The 11,967-nt window shown below is 40.3% G+C and overlaps 1 protein-coding gene and 1 non-coding gene across 7 annotated transcripts in view; one reads left to right on the forward strand and one right to left on the reverse strand.

The window, feature by feature from the left end:
• Nucleotides 1–11,967, forward strand: part of CACUL1 (CDK2 associated cullin domain 1) — a 37,879-nt gene that overhangs the window by 21,522 nt on the left and 4,390 nt on the right. For 2 of the 6 annotated variants that reach the window (XM_088670520.1, XM_035137871.3), the window contains 5 exons: nt 36–131; nt 4,644–4,746; nt 7,572–7,661; nt 8,736–8,874; nt 11,322–11,365. In XM_088670520.1, the coding sequence (XP_088526646.1) occupies nt 36–131; nt 4,644–4,746; nt 7,572–7,661; nt 8,736–8,874; nt 11,322–11,365 (472 nt within the window). The remainder of the gene's footprint in view (nt 1–35; nt 132–4,643; nt 4,747–7,571; nt 7,662–8,735; nt 8,875–11,321; nt 11,366–11,967) is intronic. The other 4 variants (XM_035137872.3, XM_088670521.1, XM_088670522.1 and 1 more) reach the window with 2 other exon arrangements.
• Nucleotides 380–456, reverse strand: TRNAQ-CUG (transfer RNA glutamine (anticodon CUG)). Its single transcript has one exon. It is a non-coding gene; the product is annotated as a tRNA-Gln (tRNA).

Raw genomic sequence — 11,967 nt, forward strand, 5'->3', positions numbered from 1 at the left:
ATTCTAGTAAGACAGCTATGTTTTCTTTCTTGCAGGCCAGCCCTCCAGACATCTACATTGAAAGGTTTAACATAGCACTTGGACAGTATATGGGAGCATTACAGAGCATTGTGCCTCTTTTCATATATATGGTAAGTTTTTAGAATATTTTTTCCAAATTGTGCATAGTCTGGAAGGAAGGAACTGATTAGGTATGAGGTATAGCAGTGGTCAGCAACTAGATTCTCCTGAAGACTTACGTTGGGAGTTAAGTGCGATGATCACCTGCTAGAGCCACAAATTTCCTTTCTCTGCTCATAGAATAGAATCATAGAATTGTAGAGTTGGAAGGGACCATGAGGATCATCTAGTTCAACCCTCTGCAATGCAGGAATCTTTCACTCAAAAGTGGGGCTCAAACCCACAAACCTGAGATTCAGAGTCTCATGCTCTACCAACTGAGCTATCCCTCATGGGCTCACTTGGACTTATTTCACTAGTTTAATTAAAGCCCAGGCCATAAGAGAACCTTGCCTAGTGTGCCGAGGTACTTCTGTGCTGCACTCTTTATCCCCCAGCAGCACCTTCTGAAATTAACCACCCAGTTAGGAACAGAACTATCATAACACGGTGCATTTTGTTCTCAACCCCAACAGCCTGTTCAGAAGCATGCCATGGCTGGTGGTATTGAAACCCAGCAGCATTGGTCGGTCTGTCAATGCAACCATGAGGTTTGGCTTGTACAAGCTGTCTGTACCTGTTTTTTGCCTGTTTTCCCCTTGGGCTGCTTGGGAGGCTTTATAAGGGACTGCAGAAAGGTGCAGAAAAGAGGGTATGCTTGCATAACTCAGGTTACAGTTAGATTAATCTCATCTAAGAGTGTCTGGAGTTGCATGGCAACCATTTGGGTTGAGTATGGTTGTACTGCATCAAGCATTGCTCATGAGTGTTCTAAAATTGATATAAGCACTCATTTGGAAGAATCAGTTTGGCCATTAGCTTGGTGTGCTAAGCTTAAGAGTAGATGTACATTTATTTTCTTGCAGATGGGTTACCAGGCTTTCATATTTATAGACATTTTGTATCTTGCATAATCTTCCCTGGATCAGTACGGTTTGCTTGTTTGTTTTTTTACATACTGTATTCAGACTATTTAATTCAAAACATGCACTTACATTGCATATGTTAATGTCATTTACATGGGGAGGGGTATTAGATGGGTTCTGCTCTAAAATGTTTTGCAGCTAAAACATTGCAAACCGATTGAGAAATTTGATAACTATGCACATCAAGAGAGTTCTGATCTACTTTGCTCGTCCCATGCCATGAAGCAGAAGTTGTGGTAATGCTTATTATTGAAAGAGCATTTATGGAATTTTGGCTCTAGCTGTGTTTTTAATGTACCAAAATAAGCTTAAAAACAACCCTCTGTCAATACACCATCTCAAAAATAGGATTTGTTTATGCACAGTTATGATTTGAGTTTTGTCAAAACTCTTTTACCCACCTAGAACCAACTGTTACTAGATCTCAGATTTTAAAAAGAAGTGTATTGGCAAGTCACAGATAAGATTTACAAATATGTGCCATAATTTTTATTGCTTTAGTATTTGTTTGATTTAAATGATGTGCAGTTCGAAAGCACATCAAAAATGCAAGTAGATAAATAGGAACCGCTATAGCGGGAAGGTAAACAGCGTTTCCATGTGCTGCTCTGGTTTGCCAGAAGCGGCTTTGTCATGCTGGCCACATGACCTGGAAGCTATACGCCGGCTCCCTCGGCCAATAATGCAAGATGAGCGCGCAACCCCAGAGTCGGTCACGACTGGACCTAATGGTCAGGGGTCCCTTTACCTTTACCTTTACCACAGATACTATTTATAACCCTTTGACTTCAGATCATGTTATCTGTACAGTGGTACCTCGGGTTACAAATGCTTCAGGTTACAAACGCTTCAGGTTACAAACTCCGCTAACCCAGAAATAGTACCTCAGGTTAAGAACTTTGCTTCAGGATAAGAACAGAAATTGTGCTGTGGCGGCGCGGCGGCAGCAGGAGGCCCCCATTAGCTAAAGTGGTGCTTCAGGTTAAGAACAGTTTCAGGTTAAGAACGGACCTCTTCTTAACCAGAGGTACCACTGTAGTCCTAAAAGAACACTGGAACAATGCAAACTTGTGTTTCATTAAGAGCCTTTAAATCTCCATTAATCTTAGCTGACAAACCAAGCTAAGCTGTTAGAAAACTCTTGTTCCATGGAGGCCATTTGTAACTCCCATGGCTGGATCTAGGCGCATCTCCAAACTGTCACCAGAAAACTGATTAGCTGGTATCCTTGGTAGCATTGCTTTTAGAGAGGATTCCATTAGCTATCCTTCATAGTATTGAATAATGATACACACATACAGGAGGGTTATATTATTTGCCATGGCAACAACTAAAACGAATGTTGTAAAGATTATTGTGTTGTCCTTTAAAACTATCTGAGCTGGTCAGTATGTAGCCTTTCTTTTGTGTTGTAATTTTTCTTGATTTGATTTTTTAAAGTGACTTTTGACTAAATGGTAAAAATTCTGAACGGTAGTGAAGGGTTTTAGTGTTATCAGAATATGTGCTAGTAGTTCACAATTGACCTTTTGTGAGGAACGTTTTGAAGTTGTTTTGAAGCATGTGTCTTTCTCAAGAGAAAATGAAGTGCTTTGAGGTGTCCTGTACAGTATTTGGCTAAAATCTCTGGGTGGTATGTTCAGATCTGTAGTGATTCTAAATGGAGTATGAGGTGGGCAGTGTGTTAACTGTTGCTTTAGTCAGATTTAATGTCTTGGTTCTCATTCTGCTCTGTCTCTAAATCAACCATGTGCTTCTGCTGAATCCAATAAACTTCACTCGCTTAGATTCATATACAGTCATACCTCAGGATACGTCCGCTTCATGTTGTGTCTTTTCAGGTTACGGACACGCCAAACCTGGAAGTCCTGGAACGGGTTACTTCCGGGTTCAGTGCGTCCGTGACCTGTGTGCATGCGCAGAAGCGCTAAAGCACGCTTTGCGCAGATGCAGCACTTCATGTTGCAGCCTTTTCATGTTGCGAACAGGCTGCCGGAACGGATCCCGTTCACAACATGAGGTACCACTGTAATAATTTCTGTATTCTCATCTCCCAATGGCACTCAAGCCTGAGGATCATTGGATTTGGACTGTTTTCACACCCTAATACCACATCCTGTAGAATTCTATCAGATATATTTCATCTGTCCACTTGGAATGAATTTCAAGAACTGAAATGCTTTTTCTGTGCAGCCTGAGCAAGAGCTGTCACCATTAAGAAAAAGACGTCGGAATAGGCTAAATATATATGTGGACTGTCCCTGATCAAGTGATGTTTCTTCCTTAATCCAGCTCAAAGTTGTCATCTGAACTAGCCAGATGTTTAACAGATAATCAATCACAGGCAGTCCACCATTTGAAAAATAAGACTTTCGAGCTGACTTGCCCCAAAATGACAAGTAGACATTCCGTTTTGGTAAATGTAACCTTGGCTTAAGGAGCCATTTCGATGGATGATTCAAAATATGAGGGGTTTTTCTCTTTGCTCTATGTTAAAAAATCACCATCACCTTAGAAGCCCCAGCACATTTTGTCTCCTGACATTTGCTAGGTTGCATTTGAAAGTGGTAGAATATAGTGTGGCATAATGGTTAATGTTGGGCTATGGCCTGGGAGACCAGGTTTTGAATTCCCACTCAGCCATGAAGCACACTGGGTGACCTTAGACCAGTCACTGTCTCTCAGTCTTGCCTACTTAACAGGGTTGTTGTGAGGATCAAATGAAGAGGAGAGCTATGTGCACCACCTTGAGCTCATTGGGGGAGAAGGTGGTATATAAATGCAATTAAATAAATAAGTAATAGTGGGGACAGCTGGGCAGAGCTGGTGTTTGACAGGTATTGTTACATTCATTTTATATGCTTGCTATCTGGAGGACCATAATGGCTACTGATGTGTGATGCTGAAGAATAGCAGCGATACAAGCAGGAAACGGCTCCTGTAGAAATATGTGATACCTGCAGTACTGATAAGCAAGATAGCACTACTGTGGTTTTACATTGAACTGTTTTATCACTCTGTGAACGCTTTCTATGTAATGGGATAGCAAAAGTTGTTAGAATCACTTTCAAAGAAAGCTGTATTTACTTTATATCAGAATGAGCAACATGCAGCCCTCATTTTCATTTCAAGCACCCCTTGGCCTAATTTCATGCATGTGGCAAACAAGGGAAAGGGGAGTGGCAGAGAGAGAATGAGAAAAGAATTCCTAAATCTTGGGGTGATCTAGTGTTTTTTAACTTCTGTCTTGTTGATTTCATCTCTCCCTTTGAAATGGGTATCATGCAGGAAAGCTGCCTATAAATACTGGTACCTTGTAATAACAATGGATGATAATAGAAGTTGGGCCACTTGTGTCTCTAGTACAGCCCATGTCTACCACCACCATGTGGTCCCTGACAATTTATCCCTGAAGAAATGCAGTGCTCAATAACAACAACAACAAAGGTTCTAAGGAGTGATGATGAATGATGCTTTTCTGAAGATTTTCACAGGCCTTTCTTTGTGTTGCTGTAAATCCAAAACAGTTAACCTGGTTTCTTCTGTTTTGTTTTTCAGAATAAGTTTTACATAGAAACCAAGCTTAATCGAGACTTAAAAAATGACCTTATAAAACTGTTTACGGAACACGTCGCAGAAAAGCACATTTACAGCCTAATGCGTAAGTAAAGTTCTTGGGCTTACGTTTTCTAAAATATTAAGTTAATTGGCTTCTTTCGTATTGTGGAGTTACAAAATGCTGAAGTGTCAGTAGTAATGGGGAAATTGAACAGGTAAAAAGTCTAAGACCAAATATTATATCAAGGAACCTTTAAGAGCTTATTTCAAAATAGGCTTTGAAGACCAGGTGATGGATGTCATTGATTCCTGGCCTATATTAGAAAATGCAGTATGATTGATTATTTCAATAAATACAGCTATCTGCTGAAGAGGTTTGAAGCAGATGTCTTTGACAGTTTTAAGTTGTACAGTCACTGGGAAAAACTGGCTCTATGCACAGATTTTCAGGCTTCTTGTGTTTTTTTTGTGAACAAGCAGCATGCCAAGTCACTTCCACTGCACTCTATCCCTGATATGAGCATGATATACTAACCAGAAAGCCTAGACTTCCTGTTCCACTTGAAACAGGGGGTTGTGATTTGTTTCTCCCTAGCAAGCCTTGATCTCTAGCTAACCTTAAACCATGGGAGGTGAAGGTCATTCATCGGGGTAGTTAAGGAGAAACAAGCCATGATCCACAGTTTAGATCTGGGCTCCTGAGTTTGTTTGTCCTACTCATGCCTGGAAAGGAGTTCAGTCGGAACATTTGGGAAGCATACAGTAGCATGTTGGTCATTCACAAAAGACCATTGTAAGCCAGGAAGTCTGTAGCCAGAGTTCACTGTTGATTTGTTCTTACTACAACATCCAGGTTTTTGTTACTTTTTTACAAATCTTTTGCTATGAATGGAAACAGTCCTCTTGAGATGTCAATGTTGACTTTGGCAAAACAGCAACTATCTCTGGATTCGAACCAACCCAGTAAGAAAATAAGAACACTTCAGTGATTACTTTGTCCTCCATTGAAATCGTTCATGGAAATTCTGTTCTTCAGACATTTTCATATACTGTCACCAGTTTTCTGCATATAATGAGTTACATATTTCATTTTTTGTATGTGTGGAAGCATGAAACATGCACTTTTCCATGCCTGTCTTTAGGAGAACTGTACAACTTGTTTTTTGTGAACCTGTATACAGTCAAACCTTGCTTGCCGAATGGCTCCGTTTCGAAATGTTTCGGCTCCCGAACACTAAAAACCCAGAAGTAAATGTCCTGGTTTTTGAACGTTTCTTGGTCGCCGAAGGTCTGATATGGCTTCCGCTTAAGTGCAGGAAGCTCTTGCAACCAGTTGGAATCTGTGCCATTGTTGTTGAACGTTTCGGAAGCTGAATGGGCTTCCAGAACAGATTACGTTCGACAACCAAGGTTTGACTGTCTCGGCTTCCGTTAAGGTAAATTTGTTACTGTCATTGTATCAGCCCAACCGAGGTATAGGTTAGAATTATGGGATATGCGCTAATGTCCCATAAATATCGCATCTACGGTAAATGCTTTCTGCTAGTAGTTTAATAGCACTTATTTAAAATTCCCTTATATCAAGGTAATCCTGCCAACCTAGCAGTTCGAAAGCACATCAAAATGCAAGTAGATAAATAGGAACCGCTACAGCGGGAAGGTAAACGGCGTTTCCATGTGCTGCTCTGGTTTGCCAGAAGCGGCTTTGTCATGCTGGCCACATGACCTGGAAGCTATATGCCGGCTCCCTCGGCCAATAATGCGAGATGAGCGTGCAACCCCAGAGTCGGTCACGACTGGACCTAATTGTCAGGGGTCCCTTTACCTTTATATCAAGGTAAACAACTGATCATAGTCAATAAAAGGAAATGTCTGTTATTCACTTCCTACATCCCAGTCTGCAGCTAATGAACTCTATCACCAATGCCATTTTGTCGTATTCTACATTTTTACTGTCTAGTGCTTCAGCGCCAGTTCCATTTACTTGCAACTGATACTTTTTCTAAATCATTAACGTTATAATTTTAGTGAGACTGACTCATGCATCTGACATATGAAAGAATTGGCAGCAGTTTTTTTATTTAGGTGTAAAGGTCAAGGCATTTAGATGTAAAGGCATTGTTAAAATTCAAGAAGTAATTTCCTGCGCTGCTATTGGGTGTAATCAATAGACATTAAAAGGCTGAGTCACCTCAGTAACTATAGGGGATTTTTTTGAACAGTCAAAAGGTTGAAGTGCTAGGTTTTCTAGTATGGAGAAAAGACAACCAAAACATGATAGCGGTCTATAAATGTATTGTCTGGTGTGGAGAAAGTGCATGGACCAACTCCTCACCCATTTTCTCATAACAAAAGAACTCTTGGCCACCCAGTTATATTAATGGGTGAGTACGTGCTATGGTCCATGGGGTCACGAAGAGTCGGACACGACTAAACGACTAAACAACAACAACATTTTCCATGCAGTTCATTGTTAAGTTACAGCAGTGGTTCCCAATTGGTGGTCCATGGACACCAGGGGGTCCCCGTAACCCACCCAGGGTTACCTTCAAACTCTTATCATTGCATACAGAGTTTTTTCTCTTTTAATACAAACTAGGTATGTTATCTTACTTGATTTTATTTTTAAGAGGCTTAAAATGTTTTCTCATCTTGGGAAGTTTTAACAGGCCTTAAAGTTCCTACTGTGTCATGTGGGGGTATCAATAGATATAGGAAGCATCCAGTATTTTCATACTGTTGTTAATAAAGATGGTAAAGGCAGTTGTCACTATATTTGGAAAAGGTTGTTGGAAAATAGAATATTCTTCAATACTGAACTAGTAACAATTGATAATAGGGTTCATTCAGTTTTGTCTTCTGAAAAGGTTACTCGGATGCCACCATTACCTGCTTAATTGGGATACAATTAATGTTTTATCATTTCAGCTTTACTCCTAGAAGCTCAAACCACGCCTTTTTGGATAGACCCTTCCACTATGGCAAACATTGTCAAAGGATTGTATATGCTTAGGCCAGGTAAATTATTCTTATTTTTATTCTTATTTTAAATAATCTTTATTAATTTTGCACAATGTTTAGAAAGCAATAAAACAGTGGTGATCACATTTTGATGGATAGTAGATATACAGAATATTGATAAGTAGTGTATCTTACGCTTCACAGAAGGAATACAAACATAGGAAATGAGCTAAATCATTTTTCTTTTGAATAGTCTAAAATTTACAGGGCTGATGTCCCTGGAAAATCAAGCAGCAAGTTCTTTGTCTCCATGGTGCTGATAATGCCATTGTTGAAGGTTTGGTCCCTGTATGGGATAGCTGCATTTTTCTGCACAGCAAGGAGTTGGGCTAGATGGTCCTCAAGGTCCTTTCCAACTCTACAATTCCATGATTCCGTGACATCATGGCCTGGGTTATGTATGCATGGCAAAAAATGAAAGGGCTTGGCTTTGAAGCCTTCAAAAGCGGTATCTTTTAGACAAGTCTCAATAACCCGATCAACAAGAAGAAGACGTATAGCACACACACACTGTGTGTGTGTGTGTGTGTGTGTGTGTGTGTTACAGTCCTTTCTTATAATCTTTTTTGGCCAGATTGTGGTCTTGCAGATGAAGTCCTAGATCAGAGCCATTAATGCCAAGGTGTGCAGTTAAACTGCTTGGCACATTGGAAATTGGATGCATTTGTGGTACGTTTGTCATTATGATTGCTGTCAAAACACTGGGCACCTACTCCACCAGGCTGCTCCCTAACAGACATCTTTTTCTTGTATAGCTAAGCAATCTGGTGCCTTGTACATGCATTTAGCATGCAGCAAGATAATATTTAATCCTTTCATAGAATCATAGAGTTGTAGAGTTGGAAGGGACCCTGAGGATCATCTTGTCCAGCCCACTGCAATCCAAGAATATGCAGCTGTCTCATATGGGGATCGAACCTGCAATCTTACCATTAACAGCACCATGCTCTAACTAACTGAGCATGAAAGCTCAGTGTTAGGATGTTACAGGCCTGCCATATGAATTAATGTGTGTGTGTGAGAGAGTGAGTGATTTTGTTTCATTCACTATTACTTTCCATCTCTACACAGAATGGGTTCAGATGGCACCAGCTTTATTTTCTAAATTTATTCCAAACATCCTCCCTCCTGCTGTAGAATCTGAGCTTGAGGAATATGCTGCTCAAGACCAGAAACTCCAACAAGAACTTATTCAGGAAGGATTTTCCAGGTAATAACACTGGCATTTAAAAATTAGTACCCAGTTTTTTAAGCGTGTGTCTCGAATTGAAGTTGTTGGGGTTTGGGGGTGGGGTCAGTCATGGCTATGATTATTTTTGAGCTGAAATAAAGTGCAGGCACAGTCAGAATAATTGCTGCCAGCAGTCCTTGTACCTGCCCAGAAAAGTCAGAACACCTTGTGTGTAAAGCAAACATTTTATGAACTGGCCAGAGAGTAGAGTTTAAAGTGCAATACGTAATAACAACTGATCCCCTGTACTTGTCTGTTTGTTGTAAATGTTTTTGGGAAGGAGCACGTGTTTCTCTATTCTCTTCCTTGGTGTTTCCATTGACCGTGGAGAATGTGGATGCTTGTCCACTGAGGAGCTATCAGGGATGGGGGAAAAGCATTATGTCCTACAGTTTTCAAGGACTGCAAACAGGACTAAAGAAAGACATTGCCTCTTGAACAACTGCTACAAAAGCACCTAAAGCTGTCTGCTTAAAGCCATATGATAGCCTTGATAAACCAGCTACCAGAGTTTTGAATGTTGTAATGGCTGAGTGGATGGGAATTATTACTGTTCTACTTTGTTTGTTGTTATGTCCTTGTTATGTATGTGTATGCACACTTTCAGCTTTTACCAGGAAAAGCTGGAGTTCTCTCAACACCCTCCTTAAAAAGTGGTTCTTGAACCCTTGCAGAATGGCTATAGATTTCTTGCGCAGTTAGGTAAAGGGACCCCTGACCGTTAGGTCCAGTCGTGAACGACTCTGGGGTTGCGGCGCTCATCTCGCTTTACTGGCCGAGGGAGCTGGCGTACAACCTCCGGGTCATGTGGCCAGCATGACTAAGCCGCTTCTGGCGAAACCAGAGCAGTGCATGGAAACGCTGTTTACCTTCCCGCCAAAATATGATTAAGTGCTCTGTTTCATTTTAATTTTGAATTTTAAACTGCTGTTCCCCAGTGACTGGGTATATTTAGCCTTGGGGCTGAGATTTAGCACTAGCAATGTTCCAGGAGGATAAGTTAGCTGTGGTGCTAGAGGTCACTTACAATACAAAATAGTTTTAGCTATGAGTCATACATATGTTGGAGGAATGTTAACTCTTCCCTTTTGTTCACTAAATGGAACAAAGTTGGCTTGGTAGCATTTCTTTCAGTAGCTTATCAGTGTGGTTTCCAAGCTGCTCAGTTCAAATCTTTGGATATATATATATATATATATATATATATATATATATATATATATATCCAGTAGCACCTTAGAGACCAACTAAGTTCTTGGTATAAGCTTTTGTGTGCATGCACACTTCTTCAGATACACTGAAACAGAAGTCACCAGATCCTTATATATAGTGGGAGAGTGGGGTGGGGTTTTTCTCAGGAGGGTAGTAGGAGACGGGTGATTGACGCAATGGGTATGGTAAACCTGTTGATGACTGTCATCAACAGGTTTACCATACCCATTGTGTCAATCACCCATCTCCTACAACCCTCCTGAGAAAAGTATATCTGAAGAAGTGTGCATGCACACAAAAGCTTATACCAGGAACAAACTTAGTTGGTCTCTAAGGTGCTACATCAACTGCGTCAGACCAACACGGCTACCTACCTGAATCTTTGGAGAAATAGTAAATTTGAGAAATCTCATCAATACACTAACTAGTCTGATGGCTGAGGCACAAATGCAAAATGAAACTCCCCATGTTAGTAATTGTTGCCCTTTCCCAGTTTCTAAATAAGCTTCCTAAATAAAGCTGCTTTCTTGTGACTAATGGCAGGGTTGCTCCTTGTGCCTCAAATCTTTTAGGCAAAATTAGTTGGCTCATTAAATATATGTATGTTTACTAACATGCTTGGCTATTATAATTATTATTTTTAGGTAGTCCATTCTGGGCTGTTAGCAGCATGGATGGGAAAAGGTTATGGCATCCTAATGAAAACAGCCCCTCATTGAAGGTGCTGCTCACCTCCAAAAGAAAGTTGACATAGGTGTCAATCTCATGTTATGCTTTTGGGTAGGATTGCTACTTCTGCATGGTTGGATCCGTCCCTGTAACATTTAGAAAGGTGGCCATTGTGTTGGATAGGTAGATTATGTGCCTGCTTCACATGCCAGCGTTACTAGCCACAGAGTGTTATGCTGCCAGCATGGGAAGTAAGCACATCATTTGCTTATCCTTTTCAGCTCCTCATTTCAAATAACTGCTAGTGTAGAACAAGATCATACAGAAATAAGACCCTGACACACAGGTAATTTAAAACTTGGTCCTAAATATTAGGGATAATACTTGTCATGCAGAATAAATTGATTCTGGTTCCTTCTGTTCCTTCTGTTATTGTTGCTCTTCTGGCATACATAAATATTATATTTTATTTGTATTGTTTTTGAACTCTATGTTGACGTCAGGCTTCATGCTAACTTTCTATAATTCCTTCCATTTTTTTTTAGAGGTGACCAGTCACGTAAAAGAGCTGGAGAGGAATTAACCTACAGTAAGTAATTTAAATTACCATTATAAATTGATTAACAACAGAAGCTTCGTTTGAAACAGTGAAGCAAACAACTCCTTCTCACCAACATTTGCAAAGTTAAGTTCCTGGGTGTGGCCAACTTGCAGCACAGGTCAAAGAGAAGGTGCCAGGGTGCAGAAGGTTCAGAATGTAACCTTGAGGAGTAAGGAAAAACTGGCTCACTCTAGTTCCACTTCCCTCTACATCTCTAAAATATTGGTAGCCTGAGCCCATAATACAATAAAGTTCACTCTTGGGCATCAGATACACTCCCTCTTCATAAAGTTTGTAGAGATGAGCAAAAAAAGATCCAAGAAGTTGTAAATTTAGTATTGGATGGCTGAAGTGTGTGTGAATGTGTAGGTTAACTTTACCTTCAGCATGATATCAGTGAATGGATACTACTTGAATTGGCAGGATCAGAAATACTCAGGCCTTATCAGTGTTGTTCGGCAGTCCTTGGTGTTCCAAACTGATGTAACTACTGTAGCATGTTGTATAATATGGTGGTGTTTAGGGCTTTATGGCTTAACAGCCATCTATGTACTTTTCTGGCATATGGAAAGATGTCCTTTAAGTTTCTT

Source organism: Zootoca vivipara, chromosome 5 (assembly GCF_965207765.1).
Source record: "Zootoca vivipara chromosome 5, rZooViv2.hap1.1, whole genome shotgun sequence".
NCBI classification, from domain to species: Eukaryota; Metazoa; Chordata; class Lepidosauria; order Squamata; family Lacertidae; genus Zootoca; species Zootoca vivipara.